The sequence below is a fragment of the Hemibagrus wyckioides genome, linkage group LG13, assembly GCF_019097595.1.
Source record: "Hemibagrus wyckioides isolate EC202008001 linkage group LG13, SWU_Hwy_1.0, whole genome shotgun sequence".
NCBI classification, from domain to species: Eukaryota; Metazoa; Chordata; class Actinopteri; order Siluriformes; family Bagridae; genus Hemibagrus; species Hemibagrus wyckioides.
In genome coordinates this window covers 13,404,123-13,427,566 of record NC_080722.1, presented here as the reverse complement: position 1 = coordinate 13,427,566, position 23,444 = coordinate 13,404,123, and the positions used below count along the sequence as shown (strand labels likewise).

The 23,444-nt window shown below is 39.4% G+C and overlaps 2 protein-coding genes across 3 annotated transcripts; both read right to left on the bottom strand.

Moving 5' to 3' along the window:
* Positions 1-116: 116 nt before the first annotated feature.
* Positions 117-3,334, bottom strand: chac2 (ChaC, cation transport regulator homolog 2 (E. coli)). The gene is made up of 3 exons (XM_058406261.1): positions 3,025-3,334; positions 2,882-2,917; positions 117-1,220 (listed from the first exon to the last, which is right to left on the bottom strand). The coding sequence occupies exons 1-3, from the start codon at positions 3,157-3,159 to the stop codon at positions 828-830; spliced, it is 564 nt and encodes a 187-aa protein (XP_058262244.1). The 5' UTR covers positions 3,160-3,334; the 3' UTR covers positions 117-827.
* Positions 3,335-5,917: 2,583 nt separating this feature from the next.
* llgl2 (LLGL scribble cell polarity complex component 2) lies at positions 5,918-23,414 on the bottom strand. 2 transcript variants are annotated; one of them, XM_058406615.1, is made up of 26 exons: positions 23,155-23,414; positions 17,203-17,334; positions 17,014-17,111; positions 16,396-16,477; positions 15,766-15,881; positions 15,184-15,342; positions 14,462-14,624; positions 13,967-14,099; positions 13,658-13,712; positions 12,876-13,030; positions 12,524-12,735; positions 12,131-12,198; positions 11,431-11,584; positions 11,191-11,295; positions 10,707-10,999; positions 10,153-10,300; positions 9,843-9,993; positions 9,615-9,731; positions 9,316-9,482; positions 8,802-9,066; positions 8,543-8,705; positions 8,361-8,389; positions 7,693-7,740; positions 7,247-7,289; positions 7,110-7,169; positions 5,918-7,021 (listed from the first exon to the last, which is right to left on the bottom strand). In XM_058406615.1, the coding sequence occupies exons 2-25, from the start codon at positions 17,275-17,277 to the stop codon at positions 7,115-7,117; spliced, it is 3,054 nt and encodes a 1,017-aa protein (XP_058262598.1). In that variant the 5' UTR covers positions 17,278-17,334; positions 23,155-23,414; the 3' UTR covers positions 5,918-7,021; positions 7,110-7,114. The 2 variants fall into 2 exon arrangements, with proteins under 2 accessions (XP_058262598.1, XP_058262599.1); XM_058406616.1 differs by lacking the exon at positions 7,693-7,740.
* Between the last annotated feature and the right edge of the window lie 30 nt (positions 23,415-23,444).

The window sequence follows — 23,444 nt, the reverse complement described above, 5'->3', positions numbered from 1 at the left end:
TTCTCCATCCATACACACAGACATTTTTATTCTTGTTCCATCCTGTACTTCAAGCCAGACTTATGTAAAAGCAGTAGCAGTCGTTTGACGTGTTTATTTTTACACAATCATGAAGATTTTCACATTATACCTTTTTAAGTCCAACTGGGAGGATAGGCCTGTTCATTTTTTCTTTGTGGCACGTCCATACTGGCAACACTGTGTAGCTTAGTGCCAAAACTGCAGTAAGGTTTTTTTTTTTCTCTCTCTCTCTCTCGCTCTCTTTTTTATTTAGATGTACTGTTTGCTTGTTTTACCTAAGAATATGCCAATAAATGTTTTTAACAAAAGGAACACAAAATCTGTTCTTTGGTTATAGTTATTGTGTAACCCTGTTTCATATCCCATGGAAGATTCTGCTGCAAGCATTGTAAGCATTACCAGTTAAACCAAAGTTCATCTTCTAGATATTGTTCTTACAAACTTTACATAAATTAAATGGCCAATGAAATACTGTTATAAGTGTTTTAATAGATCAGTATGGTTTGATCTCATTTACAGTACAGTTTTGTAATGTTCACACGTCATATTTTTATCTTATATAGACTGCTACAATGGACAATGGTCATCATTAAAATGGCTTAAAATTGTTGACACACTTCCCTTTTAGATTGACTAATTCTAATTTATTTGGTGCATAAATATTACACAAAATCCCATACCTGCTTAAATAGTCGTTGGACATTACAGTAAGGAAACAAATATTAAATAAAATCTTAGATGTGTGTATTTGAGCTACCCGTTTGTGTATTATGTGGATGAACCTCCGATGTGAGAAAACACCTAATTTAGTGAGGATTTTCCTGATGTACTCCAGCCTCTTGTAGAAGTTCCTTGACCAAGCGCTCCAAAGAGAACAAGTGATCGTCTGTGTCTTCAGGCATCAGCTCCCTGAGTGCGTCGGCCAGCTCAAACAAGTACTCTGTGTTTTTTCCACTGTGTCCAACTGACTTGAGGATCTGCTGTGCAATCAGTTCCAGAGGTGCTGGTCCAAGGTAGTTTGGGTTGTCGCAGGATCCAATGTAGAGTAGTGTGTTCTGGATGGGTTCATGCTCCTCTTCTTTAGGATGAAATGTAACTTTCATGACTCTGTATCCACCTTTCTCTCTGTAGTCCAGATACTCCTTCACCTCTTCCTCCCTGCCTGATGGGAGCTTGTAAGCAACACCCCAAACGCAGCCCTGCATAGCAATAATGACAAGATTTTATAATGTATATCTAAGACCTTGATATAAGTGCAGCATTTTCCTCAGCTCATTTTGTTTTGGCCAAAAATATGTGGAAACCATATGTGGGCCTTTTACAAACTGCTGAAACGAAGTTGGAAACACAGTGAAATGAAGTTGGAATGTCTGTATACTAAAACATTAAGATTTCCCTTCACTGGAATTAAGAGACCCAGACCTCTTCCGACATGACAATGCACCCTGTGCACAAAGTGAAGGCAATAAAGTTGGACTGGATGAATTCTAATGGCCTGAACAAAGCCATGACCTCTACCCCACTGAACACTGGAGTTCAAATCCCATGAACAACCAAGCTGCCACTCATGGGCCCTTGAATTGAATCCCTTAGCCTTCTCAACTGCTTGGTTGTATAAAAGAGATAAATAAGGATAAGGGTGTCTGCCAAATGCTGTAAATGTAAAAGCTTGAACACAAACCCCAAGCCACACTATGCTTGCCAAAAGTTTTGGGACACCCCTCCAGATCATTGAGTTCGGGGTCAGGCTCGGCCCCTTAGTTCCAGTGAAGGGAATTCTTAATGCTTTAGCATACCAAGACATTTTGAACAATTTTATGCTCCCAACTTTGTTGGAACAGTTTGTTGGCACTTTAGAGTCCTGACCTCAACCCGACAGAACATCTCTCGGATGAATTTGAGCGGAGATTGTGAACTTCTTGTCCAGTATCCGTGCCTGACCTCACAAATGTGCATCTAGTAGACTGGTCAAAAATTCCCATAAACAATTTCAATTTATTTGTATAGCGCTTTTATCAAAGAGCATTGTCTCAAAGCAGCTTTACATGAGAAACGACATAAGAAAACAACAAACATATAAACAGGCAAACAATCCTAGATGTTATCCCAAGTGAGCAAGCCTGAGGTGACTGGAGCCGGCAGTCTCTGTATGGCTCGGGATGGGTAGAATAAGGGGAACAATGGAACAGCATTAGCATAGCTGCTGTTCATATTAGCAGCACTAGATGATAATGTGCATTTAATCAGATGTACTTGGGCACAAGGTTATGGGATGTGTTAGATGTATGCCAGGCTAAAGAGAAGTCTTTAGTCTACATTTAAACTGGGAGACTATGTCTGAGCCCCGAACACTGTCAGGAAGACTATACCAAATTTTGGAGCTAAATACGAAAACGCTCTACCCCCTTTTGTGGACTTTGATATTCAGGGAACCACTAGAAGTCCGGAATTTTGCGATCTTAAGGAGCGTGGTGGATTGTAACGTGTTAGAAGAGTGGAGAGATAGGTGGGAGCTAAACCAATTAGAGCCTTGTATGTAAGTAGAGCTAATTTATAGTTAATTCTAAACACTCTCCTAAACCTTGTGGAAAGCCTTCCTAGAAGAATTGAAGCTGTTATAGCTGCAAAGGGTGGGCCAACTCCATATTACATTCATGTGCATGTAAAGGCAGACGTCCAGTTTTGGCCTGGCTCACAGTCCGAAAGGTGTTCTATCAGGTTGAGGTCAGGAAACTGTGCCGGCCAGTCAGGTTCCCCAAACTCCCATACAGTGTATCTAGTGGAAAGCCTTCCCAGAACAGGATGTTCAACGAGCACAGATGGGTGTGATGGTCAGATGTCTACAAACGTTTGTATTTACCTCGGGATCTTCAATTAATGTCACCACACGTCCAGGCTGGAAATAAGAAAACAAAGTTTGTATCACTCTACGACAGTGACACAATTCCGGCTCGGTTATTGTTCATTAAAATGACGGTTAACGTGAAGGATGATGTGTGTTACCTTCCCGGGAACTCCTCGGTGATCCGTGCTTCCCTGCCAGAACCGGCGACTGAAACCTTTAATGAAACCGACGCGTTTCTCCTCGAAAGGAAAGTCAACTTTCCAAATGAGCGATCCGTAACCAAAAACCCACATGTCTCTGAGAACAGACGACTTTCCCTCAACTACTGTCCTTCTGTTTAAACGCCTGAAGTGATCAATTCATGATCTCTAATTAAGACTATGCCTAGAGACAGAACGCAAATCATTGATCTATCTGAGCCGAATGTCAGCCGACATCTATGCGGAAGTGACGTCGTCAGGAACCGTCTCTATTATGGTAGAATGTTGTTTAAAGCAATTATTATTATTATTTAAACGAACAAAAAAAAACAGACAATAACGTCAATAACAATTAGTTTAAATGTGTATGTTAAATGTCACTACAAAAAATACTAACACTGAACGACACGTTAAACGTCAAAGAAGTGATTTCACAAGAGGGCGCTATTTATTTAAGATAAGCGGTTGTTAAGGCACGGTCTCTGAGCTGGTCTAAAACACGGCGTGTCCGAGTGTAAAACCAAACAGTTTAATCAGTCTCATGTTTACATTATTACTCTCACGATTAGCCTTGTGGCATTTTAACACAACTGTTACAGTCATGAGTGAGTACCTCGAGTACCCTTACCTGCCTGTTCTCTGTTCTGTGGTCTGACAGACAAAAATAATAATAATCTGTATCTATACCCTAGTCTTGTCATTCTCAGGGTTTGTCCAATGAAGTACAATCGTTTTTAACCTACACTGACCATGCATAACATTATGACCACCTGCCTAATCTTGTGTTGGTCCTCCCTTTTGCTGCCGAAACAGCCCTGACCCTGTATTCTGACACCTTTCTATCAGAACCAGCATTAACTTCTTCAGCAATTTGATCAACAGTAGCTCATCTGTTGGAACATTTACATTTCTGGCATTTGGCAGATGCTCTTATCCAGAGCGACATACAAAAGTGCTTTAAGTCACTATTATTGAAAACATTAACACTGGTTCAATAGATTACAGACTTAGGATACCATTAGCCTAAAATTGGACTTTTTTGCCCTGAGAGATGGTGAGACCAGTCGGACAGTGCTAGTGGATCGGAGGGAGCGAGGAGTAATAAGGTCTTTGGGGTAAGATGGTGCTGGTCCATTCTTGGCTTTGTAAGCAAGCATCAGTGTTTTGAATCTGATGCGTGCAGCTACCGGAAGCCAGTGGAGGGAACGCAGCAGTGGGGTGGAGTGGAGAACTTAGGCAGGTTGAATACAAGCCATGCAGCTGCATTTTGGATCATTTGCAGTGGACGAATTGCATTCAGAGGAAGACCTGCCAGTAAAGAGTTGCAGTAGTCCAGTCTCGAAATAACCAGAGACTGAACAAGCACTTGAGTAGCCTGTGTGGATAGAAATGGTCGGATCCTTCTGATGTTGTACAGAAGAAACCGACATGAGCGTGTCACATTGGCAACATGGGAGGAAAAGGACAGCTGATTGTCCATGGTTACCCCAAGGTTGCGAGCAGTGGCTGAAGGGGAGATCATTGAGTTGTTCAGAGACAATGCAAGATCCCTGTCTGGGGATGAATCACATGGGATGAGCAGCAGTTCAGTTTTGCTGGGATTAAGTTTCAGCTGATGAGCTGTCATCCAAGATGAAATGTCTGCCAGGCACGCTGAGATTCGGGCAGAAGCTGTGGTATCTGAGGGAGGGAAGGAGAAGATAAGTTGGGTGTCATCAGCATAGCAGTGGTATGAAAAGCTGTGTGAGGATATAACTTTTCCAAGAGTGTGAGTGTAGAGGGAGAAAAGGAGAGGACCAAGTACTGAGCTTTGTGGGACACCAGTAGAGAGTCTGCGTGGGGCAGATGTCAATCCCTTCCATGTTACCTGATATAAGCGACCATCCAAGTAGGAAGCAAACCATTCCCATGCTGTTCCACAAATTCCAAGAGTCTTGTGGTGAACAGATCACACAGTCCAGCCTTCACTCCCCACGTGTATCAATGAGCCTTGACCGCCCATGACCCTGTCACCGGTTCACCACTGTTCCTTCCATGGAGCACTTTTGATAGATACTGACCACTGCAGACTGGAGATATTGCAGTTTTGGAGATACTCTGATCCAGTCTTCTAGCCATCACAATTTAGCCCTTGTCAATCTCACTCAAATCCTCACACTTGTCCATTTTTCCTGCTTCTAACACATCAACTTTGAGGATAAAATGTTCACTTGCTGCCTAATATATCCCACCCATTAACAGGTGCCATGATGAGGAGATAATCAGTGCTATTCACTTCACCTCTCAGTGGTCATAATGTTATGGCTGATTGGTGTACATTTTCTTTTCTTTTTTTTATCATTAAATTAATTTGTTTCTTTTCAATATCTTACCATTTTCAGAGTTTGTGTTTTTTAGTTTTAGTTCAGTTATTAGTCTTTATAAATACTGGCCAAATTGACTGGTCAGTCCAAAATCCAATAACCAGAATATTGTATATTTATATCATGGCCTTAATTATTATTACCCAGGTTACTATAACATTTATTTATTTAACATTTTACTTATCAGTAACGTGTGATTATTAGTCTTATTATTATTATTAATAATAATTTTTATTTCTTTGCTTTTACTGTTTCTTTTCTTGTTGATTTCTTGACTGTAATAAAATAAACACTGCTTCTGTTCTAGCTTTTAAACCTGACAATTTTACTGTCTGCTCCTTAACTGTGTAATGCAAAGGATTATTGTAAAAGTACAGTAAACAACAAGCTACATTTGCATGTATACATTTTAGACGCTTTTTATTCAAAGCGACTGACCACTGAGCTGAGCAAAGATTCAGAGATTATGTCTAAAAAAACAACAAAAAAAAGACACTATATATGCTGCTCTTTCTTAATGTCTACAAGAAAGAAATAAACCACCAAATGGGAGATTTTGTGTGGGGGAATTATAAAAAAATTTTACTCAGCAGACTTAATGGTAGTGTCAAATTACAAATGATAGTGTTCTTATACATGATCAGTTAACTACAAAAATATACTATACATGCCAAAGAAAATGCTAAAAGCATTTTAAAGAGACAGTACCAAAATATTTCCTTAGATCAGAAAATACAGTCTGCCATTAAAACAGGTACAGGTCTTCATACAATTATATATTAAACATTTCACTACAATATTTTAAAATTACATTCCTAAATTACATAATCGGCATTTTTTTAAAAAAACAAAACAAAACAAACAAACAAAAAAAACTGGCATTTAAAAAAGATTAGAAACCAATCCCCTTAGAAAGTTGCATTCCCCCAAAAAATGACAGCATTGGTGCTACACAGTAGTGAAAAAGTACCAACATGACTACATACTTCTCTCTCTCTCTCTCTTTTTTTTTTTTTTTTTTGCCTGGACAGTTGGGAAAAGGCATTACTACTTTGTTTAGAGTATGTTGTGAACATATCTGATATACATGTGGTTCGTCAGCACTTTGTCAGCTTAATTTTAGTACTTTAGTACAAAATCCTAAAAACTCCATGTTATGTCCAGTAACTATCGGCATGTTTTTCCCTTGTGTGACAACATACCATTCCTTTAGATTTAAAAAATTCTTCAAATCACTTGTACAAAAAAAAATAAATCACATAACAAATAAGACACAAAAGATGAGACAAAAAAAAAAATTTGCCCCTGCCACCATGACTTTGCTCCTTGGCTATTGGATGATGCAGCTTGCAGATCACAGAAAGGCAAGGGGTGTGCTTAAAGCTGGAGCCTGGGGGCAAGTTTGTGGTTGTTATGGATACAGTGGTTGGTCTTGGCAGGCACAAGCGGTTCCCTCTCACTCAAAACCCCTTAACTGGAGCAGGTTTTCTCTCCAGGGCTTCACATGGTTCAGTAGTGATGATAGCAGTAGTGTTCAGGACTTCAGCAAGGCCAGAGTGGACATTTCAGGCACAGGAGTTCTAAAGATCGATCTGTAATCAAGGAGGAAAAGAAAACATAAGCCAATTAGAAAAATTGTTTAAAAATCACTCGATTTAAAGACAAGCAGAAACCTTTTACCTTTTTCACAGCATCTTGCCTGGTGTTGGCTTGGTCTTTACACTGTTTTCCAAAAACACCCTGTAAGCAAAACTGATATTAATTATGAATATCTTTGTGAAACTGAGACTGGCTTATACACTGACTAACATACTCACATCTGATCATCTTCTAGAGACTTCTGGATCTCTTGAAGTACATCTGTGGGTGGACAGAAGTCACAGAATGACCACACACCATTTCAAATGTTAAATGCAAACAAAATTAAAAGGAAATATATGACATTTAAACGCAGCTTCACCATCTGAATAAACAATAGGAATATGTACATGTATAACAGTACTGTTACTTTGCAGACACATGAGTTTGTTAAAGATCATGCACACACAATTAACACGATTTTGCAGACACAGAGTTGAGGAGGTCACTTATGCATATTATTGCACACCAAACCTCAAACAAACAGCAAGCAACATGAAACCATCAGAGAATTTTCCTAATGCTGATCTTCCCTACAGATTTAATCTTGGGCAGCCAATCTTTCCATGGCCATCTTTGCCAGTTGCTAGGAACTAACACGGCCACTAGTTAGTTATGTACTCACTCTCATCGTTCAGCAAAGCATGCTCCATTACTTGTCTAGCAGAATTCTCTGGAATATACAAGCAGTTATGTCAGTTCAGCAAAAGCATGCCAGTATTTGAGAGAACACTTTAGAAAAGACGTTTTCGTTTTTTTGGGGCTATGATCGTTTTTTTCCTTGACAGCATGCATCTTGTAGGGAAAGTAACACTTGTTTTGGTTACACTGATCTGCTGTGGTTAAAACTACTGGAGTGAAGGGTATTTTTTTTTCCTGTGAGAAATTTTTGCCAAACTGAAATCCCAGTCTTGTGATTTATAGTGGCATTCAACAACAGAGCACAAAAAGTGGATCTAATATATATAATTATGCAACTTGTAGTCTGTCTTTAATTTGCACTATTCAAAACCCTGCCACAAAGTCATCAAACCTACTGCTGATGCTGGAAATGAAATTATTCACAGGAAAAAAAAAAACATGCTCACTCCAGCTGTGCCTAAATATATAGGCAAACATGTATAACTTCACAAAAGCACAGTATTTGTTAAAATAATGCAGTTAGAGAACAGTGTAGCATAGACAGATGAGACAAATGTAAGCCAATTAGGTACTGACTTCATGCATGTTTAGTATATTGATGTAATGCTTTTTGGAATAAATATCCCAGTTGTTAGATCCTGGAAATCTTACCATACTTTTCTCTGTTCCTGCTATAGTTCCTGAAAAAGCAAAGACATTCACACAGTGAAAAAACAAAATTGTTGACAACAAACAGAAAATTTTGGCATATCCTTAAAATAACACTTGATGAAGAGTTGAGTAGAAATGCAGCTTGTGCTCTTATTAGATAAGCCAATAGGAAATAATCGTACTTGTGTTCTGTGGATGCTCCATCAGGCTGGTCTCTGTGAGACTGACTCGTGTGTGATGTGGGTATTGTTTGGGAAGGTACCTCAACCAAACACCGTGGCTCAACCACCCAACGTGCAGAGAGGGAGAAACGCTCAAACTCAGATGGAGAGATCAGGTAGAGTCCTAAAAACAATATAGTAACATTTGTTTCGCATTTGTCAGAGCATGTAATTAATTCGTTAATAAGGTTGTGTGTTATTGTGTGTGCTCAAAACCTACCTTGACCATACTTGGTGAAGACACAGGATGCAATCCCGCTGACATCCTCTTTTCGGATGCAGGGGTAGTGCACCTGCATTTTGATTGATGGTAAAGAGATGACATGTAGCTCTCCCTGATTGGTCAACACAATTAAGCTGCTTTCACCGTAGTCCTCCACACGACTGCTGCTAAACCAGGCCACACCCACCCGACGTACCCGTGAACCATCAACCGCTGTCAGCTTAAGCTTTGCCTTGCTGTTTACTTTAGGCAATGTGAATAGCTATAGACAAATAAAGAAAAGATGATCAGTTCTATACATTCTATACTACAACTAAAAAACAACAGATCATTAAAATCATATAATACCAAATAACAAGAAACCACAATATTGGATATTGGTAGTCACCTATAGTTACAGCAATTTTTGCTCATTTAAAATCTAATCAGTTTTACTCAAGATACTAGGTACTAATTTAGTCCACAATATTTTCCTGTAATCGTTTTAAAAATTAAACAGGCCCTTTCTGACCTTTAACTGTTCCTCTGAGATGACAAGCAGTTGGTGGGATCCCTGCATATCAGGACTACGAGAAAGATCATGTGCAACTTCCAGTGGCTCAGGCAAGGGGGCTCCCCTTCCATCCAAAACCACGAGACCTACAACTGGAGCCCGATGCATCAGCTGGATCTCTTTAGCTGAGGAGGGAGTTGAGAGACACAAATTGGGAAAAGAGAATCCATTATTTCTAAATACTTGTCTTTACAGTAATAAAAAGTGAGAAAGTGTAGAATACCAGATTGTGTGTATGTGCGCGTGATGGGTTTTACCTGCATGAGCAACCACTTGGTCATCCATTCTCCGTTCAACAGGAGGAAGGTGGATCATGTAGGCAAAGACAGCACCACCATTGGTTCCTGCCCATAGGGAGGGTGTGCTGTGAGAGCCTGTGGAAGAGATCACCATTAATGAATATGGAATTCACTCCATACTGTAATTAACAGAAAAGAATGAAAACAGAAAAGGAAGGATTTTATCTTTATCATTATCCCACTTACTGTCACTAAGGAACGTGTCAGCAAAACAGAGAGTTCTAACAAGGCCAGTGAAAGAGTCATCAGCAGAGCGAGCTTCAATCTTCCTTTGGACTGGTGCCAGCTCCATTTCATGTAGAGCTTCTGCCTCCAGCCGTGCATTTATTTCTTGCAACTGATTTATAGGTCACAAACAGAAATTATGAAATTTAAGAGAATTTTATCAGGAATTAGAAATGAAACAGGTATAAATGTGAGCAACAGTTTAACTATAAATAAAATAACGTATGTGGTTCTGAAACAACTGAAACAGATAAATGGCAGAGAAAGCTACCTTGGCTGCATTGTTAGTGTGGTGTTTGTGCATAGAGACTCGACTGCGGCGAATTCGGCGAAAAGACTGACGCAGAGACTTCTTAATGGACTTCACTCTAGACAATGGCCCCTCCAGAGCCACCTGGTCACTGGGGTTAAGAGTGCACCTACAGAAGGAGATGGTCAATATAGCTGTGTAATGTCATCTTTTAAAATAAGAATAAGAAGTACTAATATTCACTTAACTGTCATATTTTAGCAGCTGTTCATTGACTAGATACAACAATCCTGCTATTAGAATTATTTGTTATAATGAATGTAACGAATCAGTAACATAATATAATAATGACTAAATCCATGTCTGAGCCCTTAATACTTCCAATAGGCAATACCAGGCGAAGATGACTAACCATAACAACAGCCTGGCGTTTATTTCCAAGGCAAGTGGCAACAACACAATAAGCAACATTTACACATCATAATTACATGCTAGGTTTCCCAGAACATATCACAATCTTTCTCATGACTAATTCAACAATCCGACAAAGCTGTAAACTGAAATAAATAGCTTACTTGACCAGGATATTATTCTTCTGTTGGTAGTCATAGACACCAAATCCATGGCTAGTCCCAAAGGCCACCAACTTCCACTCAGAATGCAGAGCGATTGCTGTGACCACAGCAGGTGGCTGACACTGGACCAAGGCGAAGGGCTGGAAGCCTGGGGGAAAAGTGACTGGTTCATCTCGGAGATCCAGCCGTGCTTGACCCTTCCAGCGGAAACCTTCCTGCCCCTGCAGCAGGTCCACTACTGTGGCCTCTACTGTCTGTTGCGCTGCCTCATCATTCATTTCCAGCACAAGAATCTAAGACAAATTCAGTTACAAAAGTCACAGGAGCCATATCACTACAAAACCTCTGGACTATTTGGCAGTCTAAATTAGTGCATTGATCCTGAGTACCAAAGAGCTCAGTTTATAGTACATTATTTTACATGGTAATTACATGCAGCAATTGTACACACAATGGGTTCTACTCACATTCCTTGAGACCTTACCTGTCCTGCAGTTCCTGCCACAGTCAGGTAACCGCTATATTTACACAGATGAATCTTCTGAATACCAAGTCGAGGGTCATCACTGTATGGGTCAAAGCAGCCCACCTAAAATAAATCCAAAACACAGATGTTAACAATAAATAAAAAAACAAACTGTACTGTACTACATGGTCACACAGGGGTCACATAATTTTAGTTATCAAACAAGTTAATTTGAAAAGAATGCCATTTGATTTCAACCTTGCGGAATGGTGGCCACTCGCCCTCTGTGCCCTGGTTCATATTGTCATTGGGGTCAGCATCAGTGTGAAAAACAGCAGATGTGCTCAATTTGTATACGGGGTAAAGACAGACCCCCGAGGCATCCCAGAAACGCACTGTTCCATCCTCATGCCTACACAGAGAAACAGGTCTTCAGATTTCAATATTTTTAACACTGCATAATGCAGGTGTTAAAAATAAATCTACTTTGTTATGACAAGTGTGTTAATATTTTGGCTTCCTACGCTGGCAGTTTTTTTGATGCACGCTTATGCTGAACTAACCACAGTTGTGTCATATGAAGAAAATTCAGCCACCAAATATTTCACTTTTGTGTCTATTGTGTAAATCAGATGTTCCTGTTTCTTAATGTTTTTAATCTGATTAAAGACAAAAACAATTTGTTTGTTTTATGGCCAATGACATAAACTTTAAATGCATTTTCTGTCTGGGGACAATAATATATCATACAACAGACTTCAAAATGTCTTAAAAAAATCTTAATAGTATATGTGAAATCTTCAAAGTCTCCAAAGAGCTTTAATAAATTAAATAAATAAATAATTAAAAAGCAAACCTGAATGCGGGGGGGGGGGGGATCTCGTAAACGGTCAAAACTGAACATATACACCAAAGCACAATGCAGAAAGGACATAAATGCAAACTGGTGGTCACTCACCCGGTCAGCAAAAGGTCTCTTTGTGGGGGGTCTGGAGCAAGGTTTCGTCCTCCATTTATTGGCCAAGGCTATAAACAAAGCAAACAAAGTGAACTTCTGTCAGAGAGAGAAAGTGACATTGAAAAGCAAGTCTTGTAAATTTGAAAATACATAAATCAACACTGAGTACACCAATTTTATAGTTTGCCAATGCTTGAGCCAACAGCTGTTTAGATGGTTTAGAAAGTGAACCATACATATATTTATAGTGTGGGTGTTGTTAACACTGCATGTGCATCTTCAATTTATAAACAGATACACTTATAACTTCTACACTATGCAAAGTACATGTGTGTAGGAAGCGAAGTGTTCTAGCAGCTATGTACATGAGCAAGCATCTTGACTACTGAATACCTTTTTTGAGTAGTTTGTGTTTTGCAGATTGCCAGCAGTGTGCACCCTCTCCCACAGTTTAAGCGGGATTGAAGAGACGTGATGAGAGCAGGTGATTGCCGAACAATGCAGAGGCACTAGGTACGGGGTCTGGAACACAGGCCAGCCCTCAGTCTGTAGATCCACAACCACCAGCTCCTCCTCCACCAACACTACCAATGCGACTGGGTCCCCTGCAGACACACACATTATAGATACCATTACAAGTCATGACTTATGTTTAATTAAATTAGTAGCAGCAGTTCATGCAATGTGTGCAAAGTGTTCGTCGTTGACAATGTCCGGTAACGCAACTACTGAAAGGTGTCCTTGCCTTTTTGATGCTCTCCTTCTCTTATGACAAAGAAGTCGATGATACGGGAGGTGAAGTCCAGTGCTACATGAGTCTTGCTGTGGATGACAGAAATGCAGTGGCGATCTCCATAGCTGGCCCTTGGCATGCCACCACTAAAAATGAGGAACGAGGGCCTGGGAGAAGAAGAAAAAAGGGAAAAGAACTAAAAATTATTAACAATATCAAAATACACCACAAACAACAGAGCCAGACTCAAATGGATGGGACTCCATCAATATTGCTAGTGCATTTATTGCTGATAAACTACACAATGTTTTTCTAAAACCAGTTGAACTTGTTGTCCTACAAAATACTGTTTTGTCATCACGCTGAGTTAATGTGTACGGTCATGTGTATTTACTGTTCTGCACTCGTTTCATAGTGTTGTGCATTTACACTTGTCTCGTGTACTGTACCAGTACTGCACCATGCTCTTGGACAAACATTTTGTACATACAGCTACGCCAATAAAACCCGACTGACTTGACCTGGACATATTACTAACTGTTATCCCTGCAAACTGGATTATAATAATTGAAATAAAAATTGAGTAAATAACTAAAGAATGAAAAACAGATGCATTAAGAATGGCTTTTCAAGAGGGAAATATAAACCTCTGCCCAGCAGTTAAAAATTAACCAGCAATGGTGAGTCACACTGGAACATTCTGGTTAATGACATCGCAAGTAAACACACCTGTCCCAGGTTCACGAGGATCGCACCCATTCCCCAACCCCCAACACACACAAACACATACTGACCCTTGTCTTGTTGTCAGCTGTAAAATTTTGGAAATCGCCTTGCATGGGAAGGCTCCTAAACACAATAAGAACAATAACAATACATGTTAATGAAAGCAATATAAATAACATGCACATTAAGACATAATTATACACATATTAATTAGTTCTCAAAATTCTCAAATCTAATTGGTCGAAAGGTGTGAATTATTTGTACATAACAGCACAAGCAAGTCTCTTTTTCTAATGTGCTATTATTTTTATAGTAATTAACCGGAGGAAATCCCCACAATAGCTCCTTCTCTGGCTAATAACTTGAGGACATTTTACCATATGGTATCTCCTGTTTCTCTGGTTCAGACTGTGGGTCCTCTCCAGTCACTGTCCAGTGGCAATAACTGCCATCATTATGGGAACTAAGAATGATTCCTCCATCCTCCATCCACCACACACTCTCCAGCTGCTGCAGAGGGAACAATAAAGAAGAAACACTGTGAGGAAGTTCTAAAGGGAACAACATAACTAATAGGCAGTTAATTATACACTGTTCCTCTAGGTGTATTTAGCAAAACGTCCAACCAAACAAGCTCATTTATACAGTGCCTTCACTTACAGCATGACTTGATAAAATAAAAAATATAGACACAATGTTTTTTATTAGCACTAAGCATAACTAGTCAAAAAATTAGCATAAACTATATAACTGTCTGGAACATTAAATAGCCTACAGAAAACACTCAAAGTACCTAGAGGTTAAAAAATGTATATTTGAAGGGCAACAATATGACAAAAAACACAGGCTTTGACACCAGCATAAAGATATACCTGTGCACCCAAGAAGTGCTGAATGGCACACCGACGATCCAGGTCCCACAGAACCATCAGGCCTCGGCTATAGCCTATCAACACCTGCCGTGGGTTGAGAGGATTCTCCTGCAGTGCCTCCACACATTCCAGGTTTCTGCGGCCCACATATTCCTCTGGAACTCTGAAAAGAGCATCAATGAGATATAGTGACTGCTGGAGAGAGCACATAACAAACCATGTCTTCTATATAAGGCATGCAAACTATCTGAAGAATCTCAGTCACGTATCCCCCAAACTCAAATCAGAGAACAAATAGAGCAAAACCAAGAGAAAGTCTGATTTTAAGATGATTTGATTCAAGAATATAGAATATTTCGCTTTTGAAGGGCCATTTCCTGAGCTTAAACAAAATCTATGACAGACCATATTTCATTAAAGAACAGAAATAATTTCATGGCTGATACCAGGATAATGAAAACAAACAAACAAAATGATGGCAACATTCCCCAACGTGCAATGACGTTAACAATATGAAAAAAAAAAAAAATCCAATCATGGCAAAGTGCCTGACTCCATTTCATGGCCAACACAGTTTAGTTTAGTCATTTCCCTGCTCAGAGACACCCTATTAAAACCATCAGCTCATTGCCAGGTTTAGTAGGCATGTTAGAGCAAGAAACTTTCTACGCTGTCATGAAAGAGGGGAATTAGGATCCATTGAGAAAGAATTTTCTCTCTACCTGCTCTGAACATCCTCCACGCTGATATTGTTCTCCTCCAGCTCCCTAAAGCCAGGCACTTCCACCACAAACACATGGCCCCCCTCAGTGCCCAGCAGAAGGAGCTCACCTGAAGAGTGGGCCAGGACGGCAGTCACCCGCGTCACACTAGGAATGGCACTGCCATGTAACCAGCACAGACACAAAAATTAGTTTAAATTTTGAAACTTTAAGTTTTAAAGATAGAAACATATAAAGATTCTTTCATCTTATTTTATCATAAAACTGATCATTTTCTCCATAACTGTCCCAGTTATGTATCATGAGTCGAACATGCACTTGCAAAAGACACGTTAGTCAATATGTCTGACTAAAAGGAAAGTATGCTCAGTGAGACCATATAGCTCATGCCTGAATGTATCATCACACCACATGAGTATCAGCATGTGTCTAGGAGTCATGTGTATATATATATATATATATGTGTATATATATATATTGCAGGTCAGTGTGTTTAAAAATAGATAAACAAACAAAAATAAATACACCATACATCACATGATGAAACATTACAGACTGTTTCTGTGACCATAACTGACTCACCCAGGCGGGCCAGTCAGTGTAAATCGTCCGATCTCCAGCAGCTCTGACACACCCTTATGGGCTCGAAGTGTCCACATGTGTAGACTATTGTCATCAAGTAATGTCACCAGTTCAACCTTTAAACATAACAAGAAGGTATTTGGGTAACGGACAGCTAAACATAAATATCCGACCTGTAAACAGTTTGGGGTTACTCAGAATTTCAAAGACATGTACACTACCGTACTCTTGAACTCACAAATCCGATTGGTCAGTAGGCATTAATTCATTTTAAACAGTACGGCTCTGACAGTCATATCTGCCATAAGGAATTTAAATAAAGAGCAAATGAGTTTTCTTCTTTTTACAAATATTTAGATATTAATATGTGAGGAATAAAACACTTTAGGGCATGCTGTTATTGGATCACACCTCCTTACATATTAAAAACAAGGTGTGTTTTGTGGCTCAATATTTCATATGTAAATATTTATGAAAATAATACAACTCCATACACATACAAATAATCAGACATAAAAATAATTTTCAGACATTCCTCAACAAGGTGTCCCCTTCTGACAGCCGGTGTGTGTCAACTGCAGCAAAATATATGTATGAAAATCAAAAATATAATATAGCTGGTAGACATACCTGATGTGGGAGAAAGTGCACCTGTGTAACTGCAGCATTCTCATCATGCAGCCCCATAAACTCTACACCTGGGGCTCCATAGCTGAGAGACAGTTAAGTGAAACAAATCATTATGCAAAGCACCACCATGTCAAAAGGATATGGATAATAAAAGATAATGGAAAGACAAGGATTCAGCAAGCTTTTAAACAGGCTAAAAGGAGTTGTGAGCATCAACATTCCTGTTTACAAAATAATAGATTTGAGATTACCAATTAGGTACCTTACTGTTTTTACTTCATTCTATAAACACACAAACATTGGATACTAAATTGGAAATAATTACAATTTTGCAAATTTATAAACCTGGCTACAGATCAATAATAGTCACCCATTACGCAATTCTGTGGGAAGAAAATATACACACCCCTTTACAGAGCACAGCACCCATGGGTGTGTCATGAGATGAGAAAACAGGAAAAGCTCACACCAAAATTGTAACAGAACCCTATATTAAACATACTTCTCAAGGTTTCACAGAAAGAGGAAACTTCACACAGCAGAGCACATCATCACAACATTTTCTTCTCTGATCTAACCCCAGAAGTCTTTCCTATTCCCACTTAAGGTTAAGGATACAGTTTGATGGCTCCAGATCTGGTGCCAATGGCCAGGAGTCCCAGGCTGGAACTGAACCCCAGTGCGCTTGGTTGATGAGGAAAGCCATGCTCAACAGTCTACACGGAGAACAGAGAAAAAGAAAGGCAGACATTTTAAAATACTATCACAGCAATAAAGTACAACATCTGGTGAGTTGGTCTTAATCACCTTATTAAACTGGTAGAGCTCCTGCTTGAGTTTGTCCCTCTGAGAGTCATGCCCATGTCGCCGGAATCTCTTCATCCTCCCGGGACAAGCAAGGGCCTCACACTGCCCTCTCTCTCTGTTCCACTCTACTGCCTATACACACCAGTAGAGAGAGAGACAGAGGAAGAACATGAGACATTTAAAAGGAAGTACAATGAGAAGTCAAGTCGCAAATTTTCCCTAACAGAAAAAAAACCCAGGTGAATACCAAACAAACTAAAGACCTTTATTAGCAGCGAAAAAAGGGATAAAAATTTTATGTGCACAACAAAAGCAAAGAACCAAAAATTGATGGTAATAAGAGGGACAGGAATTCCAGAGGAGGAGCTATAGGCCGTTGACTGAAACCCTCCCTCCTCCCTTTCTGTCTCTCACTCTCGGCCCCCACTCCCAATGGACTCACAGAAATACAGGGGGGTTGGAGGTCATTTCAGTCTTAACTGAAGCACCTATTGTTCTCGTGAGGCATGAAGTCCCGCCTCCCATACGAACAGCAGCTGATGAAAACACCTGTTGCACTGAAACCATTGGAAAAGGAGCCTGTTTCTAAAGAAAGCAGGGAGCAGGTCCATCTGCTTTTCTTTTGATACCATCATTCGCATTCAACATAACATTGACTGTTAACACTGAGGACTATATGATACCACTTTAAACTGGAGCACGCTCACACACACAAAAACAGCCAACCTAAAAACAAAAAAACACCCCCCACCTACATAAACTATTAAAATACATAATGGCAAAATAAGCTCAAATTATAACCATGCTTACAAAGTCAAAGTTTAACCACAAGTGCATCACATACTTCCACAAACTAAGCAAAGATACACAGAGCAATCCAGATCAGATGGATAAATGAATTGGTTATTCCTGCAAGGTGAGCAGAAGTATCAGATGGTTAGACTGTTGAGAAGAAGGAAGGACTGTCACAACAACTTTTTTCCCCTCTAGGTGACTCAGCTGCAAAGCTCAGTCCAGACACATATTTTTACTGTTATTTGCATTATTAGCTGAACACATTTAGTCATCCACTAGCATGTGACTGCTCCTGGCTACTACACTACATCCTCATTCAGCAATGGGAACAGAATCAGAGGGGGTGAAGGGCCCTGAAGGAGCCAGCCAGGCAGAAAAGGCCTTCATGAACCTCAGCTTAGTAGACAATGACAGAGTGGGAGGTCTTCTACTTAAGAATAAGCTCGGCCTCTGATGCAAATCTTATAAAGCAAGGAATGAAAGACCTGAAGCAGAGGCTGGATAACAAAAACAGAAAAGAAAAAACCTGGATGGAAGAGTATATTGCTGAAGACTTGCCATGCTGGAGAAAACCAACTGTCAAAACTTGTGTCATAAAAACTTTGCATTAGAACTACCAAATCTGTGCTCTTATAAATGTAGAAATACACTTAAAGGTGAATATTAATACGAGGCGTTCACATGTAGGAGGAAAGGACTGAGCAAAGCTAAATTAGTGGTAGCAATCTCTCCCAAGCAGGGAGAACTAATTACTTTGTGTGTGTAAAAACAGCAGTAGAAGAATAAGCTCAATTTTGTGCCACATGCAGAGGTGCCAACATTACTAACAAAGGGGAAAAAAAGCAGGCAGGGAAAAAGCCTAGCAAAATGTTGGTGAAGAGATTGATTCCAGGCTCACAGTATTACTTAGATAACGTACTGGTTATACAAATATTTATCCACAGTACGCAGAAATGTTTGGATTTGCAACCAAACCGCTGATTGAACAAGCTTGCACAGCATATACAGGTTATTGGTTCTTATGTAGGGTAACACGTTTGTTTAGTTTTTTTTTCTTCAGATGTGTGCCAACCAACGGTAAGAAAGTAGAGAGCCAACTGTCTGAAGGCCAATTTATAAAAAGGTTTTCTTCACTGTTTCACCAACCAAAAAACCACAGCCTCACCTTCTTATCAACCAACTCACAAGACTGAAGCTGGACAAGTATCAGGTCAAAGTTCATATAGATAAAGATGACATTAAAGGAAAGTAAGAGCTACCAGAAGTAACTGCATACCATGTGCCAGGTGAATTTTATTAGAGTTTGGTCTGGCCTCTAGTAAGATAAGCTAAAAAAAAAAAAACATTATTTGGAGTTGGACTATTACAACACATTACAAAAAGGCTTTAACCAGAGTTTGAAGCAAGACTGCATTGAGAATGTTTAAATGTTACAAGGACTTTTACCATGAATACAACAGAAAAATAAAAGAACCATCTGAGTGACCTATAATTATTTAGGTAAAATAAGCCATTTTCCATGCATCACAGCCATGTGAAAAGAAAAACTGTGTTAAACTACAATTTCTTTGTGAGAAGCCAAAACCTAATCATTACTGCTGACCATTATTATTATTATTATTACTATGATTATTATTATTATTTTGCATTACAGTCCAGGGCTAATACAACCTGACATTTACAGCCAAATATTAAATGTATGAAAAAATGAAAGGGTTTTATGAATTATGACTATAGGAAGTGTTGTAGTGTTAGATGTATTAGTGCACAGAGCTTAGTAAGCACTGACTATCCCCTATACTGACATCACTGCATTCTTGACATGCTACTGCACTGAAGCACTACAAGGAAAGGAACTGAAATATTCACAATAAAGATTATCTAAAGTAAAGACGATACCAAATCTGTCCTAACATGAACAGCGGTGTCTTCCCAAACCTCATGCTCTAGTTCTGCAAGATCCACTCAAAGCTTCACACGGAATTTCTCACCTATTATCATCAGAGTATACGATCGTATTACATTCATAAGTCATAAATCATACAGTAATAAATCTATAACAGTCATCAGTGTGCCATCTATGCATGTGCACATTTTAAAATAAATAATATGCATATGCAATAATATGCAATATTAATATCTTGATAATAATGTGTAAGGCCTCCTTCAGCACTGATATAACAATAATGCAGCACAAACTAGAACTATACTTAGAATGATTTTTCCATCGAGTCACCACTATTTGTCCAGCTTTAGATACAAAACCATGTACAGAAACTACAATGAAGCACAAGCCAACGTGAAGAACTTCCTGATATGTCTAGATCCACACAGATATTGAGGATATGTAAACAATGTTTTGACTGACAGATAGTCTTAAAGTAAGCTTGGCTTAAAACACTGAATTGGTTTAATGATTTTATGTTTTATGCACATCTTTTACCTTTATAGGAAAATATGGCTAATCGCAACTATAAACATTAACTTATAGTTAGCCAAAAACAGAGCTAAGGATGATTTCATGTTTAACAGTAGGAGGCTCTACAGTCTGAGACATTTGAATCAGCTTGCAGTGTCCTGACTGAGAACAAATAGCTTTAATCTTAAATACCTGATCAAATGAAAGATTACCAATTTCGAACAAGGGGTTGTTTAACTATTAATGAGTGTTGCTTTAAGTCATAAGAAAGCAAAACTTTTGGGTTTAGGAGGTGTGTGTTTTTTTAGTTCTGACCATTATGACCATGGACAACAACATCTTCCTTTCTTTTAAGGGTACACAAAGCTATGGGGGACTAAACTTTGGACAGTTAGATTTATTATGGCACCAGAAGCACACTAAAGTAAGAAAATTTACACTGCTTAAACAAAGACACATGAGGGGATGTAGAAGGGGAGGGGGGGTGTAACTGTGGAAGCAGGCGACTTCCTCCATTTCTCACAGGCCAGCATGAGACGCTATTCTTAGTGAAGCCTCCCTTCACACTCACAGCGATCTGGTCAGAAGAACACGTTACTGTGGAAGTGCAAATGCCTCGTTTATCCTTTCTTCCTCTCGCTACATCCGCCTCTCAGATAAACAAAAATATGAACAACCAACTGGGTGTGGTCAGAGACCTACGGTCCCCAGACTCATCTCTTTCCTGTCTCTTATGAAAGACATGAGATTAAATGCATGAGGCTGCAAAGACATCAGAAATTTAACATAGAAATATCAGAAAGTGTTATTTAAATAATAATAATCAAAAGTGTGTATTTTACACAGATCCTATACATCTTTCAGTCATAAAAAATTTCAATGCATAATACGTGCAGCAAAGAACATAAGTAAAGAAATATACTGACTGTAATTTGAATTGTCTAGAATTATAATACACTTCTGACTACATTCAAATGTGATATTATATAAATGAGTACTTTTTCAATTTTACTGTCTTCATTAAGTTCATTTGTGCTTTGACTGAAGTAGAGACAGCACAAGCATAGTATAAAATATAATCTGTGCTAATTTTTGCATACAAGGAAGCTGCAACAGCATCTATATCATTCTTATAGTCATTCCAATGTCGGTGCCACGCCTTTTGTTTTTTTAAAGTGCATTATATACAATCTTCAATGACATTACTTAATGCAAATGATAACCAATTACTAGGACAGTTGTTATAATTAAGCCTCAGGATTAAGCGAAACATATCAACTTCACTTTCAAGTACACACACGTGCACACACACACACAGACACCCACACCGCTCTCTGGAGTGACAGTGGGACAGCAGAAAGATTAGGACACTGTGGGAGGGAGGACAAATTATAAAAAGAGCTAAATGTGGAGTCAATTGGAATGAAGTGAATATGTTTTAGATGTTCAACACAATGCTGTGGGTGAAATATATTTACTGATAAAAAGCTTTAAAAGGTCCAATTGAGTATAATCAATAGCACATGTTTGCCAAAAGTGCCTAATTCTTTAATTGGTGGGGTTGTTTCTACACAGGGGTTTGTAATAAATTGCAGACTGGTTTAGGATTTAAAGTAGGCTTGGAATGAAGGAAACAAGCTTTTATTACAAACGTATAAACTACCCATTGTTTACAAAACTGAACTGAGTGGAAGATAAGAGGAACACAGACCTAAGGTCAGGACTATCTACCCCAGTCTCTTTAATCACATGTATACCTCAACCTGTACCCGATTGAGTAATAAAATGGTATTTAATCTACTCATCAAGCCTACACCCTACCCAGATGATCAACGTAACCTAGTTTGCATAACGAACAAGCCATAAGAAAAGTAAGGGCCACCACAGGCCAGAAAGTAATAGGAGTAGCTTTAAGGCGGATGTGATCGTCATCTTTGCTGAAACCTGACAGACCGGTGGAACAGAAACACAGCACACTACTCCGCCCCCAACCCCACACACACACACACACACACCGGCCAAAGCTTGTATCCCACACTACTGGAGATTCACCTGCCGACAAGGACACACCTCGTTTACACAGAACTGTTGCTCAACACAATGTGAATACTGTGACGGCGCCAACAGACCTCAGAGCTGTCTTCATCATGTCTTCTACATACACATAAGTAATCTGATCAATGCAGTTTTCTAACTACTTACTAATGACGTAACTAATGTCAAATAAACCACATGACGACTCAACACCCTTTATTACTTTGTTCATAAAACTTTCCTAACACACACACACACACACACGCCCGTGTAACTTAAAGGCTAGATTTTTTTGATGAAACAAACAGACGGTACAGTTAAATAGCTCAGACTTTTAGCTCAGGATTTCAATGTTTAATGTTTCCTTGTTTTCACTTTCATTTGGCTAATCAATCGGCTGAATAAGCTAGCTATCTCCAGCTACATAAAGCGTTATCAGAAAGTTAGCTATAACAGCTAGCTAAGCGGCTACGAGTCCGAATGGGCAGGACCACCAAGGAAGGAACACAGAGGGAGACTGTTTCTACCGACAATAATTTGGTGTAAAGCTGTTTTATCAAGCAATACATTAAACGCCAGCGCCAAGTACCCTCGTCCTGTTAGCTACCACCATTCCATCTGTAGTAGGCACCTGTAGCTCTTCAGCTAAGTTAGCTAACAGCAAGCTAAACTAGACAGCACTGCGGGCCCCATACAAAACTCACCTGATTCCTGTCCCAGCGATGTCCACTGTTTACGGATGTCGAGCCAGTTTCCCAAGGCTTCTTTCCTTTGTAAAACCACCACAAAATACAAAATACGTCTTAGAGATACGTTAACCGTTATCTAACGCTATAATTGTTGATGGTTCCCCGAATGTTAGAGCACAATTGTACACGGTTTATCCAGCTTTCTATAAACTACGGCTGCCCCGGCCACAGCCAATGCCAACCAGCTAACTGCCTCCAGCTCTGGCTCCGCCCTGTATATCTACTTCCGGGAAAGTGCAACCTCT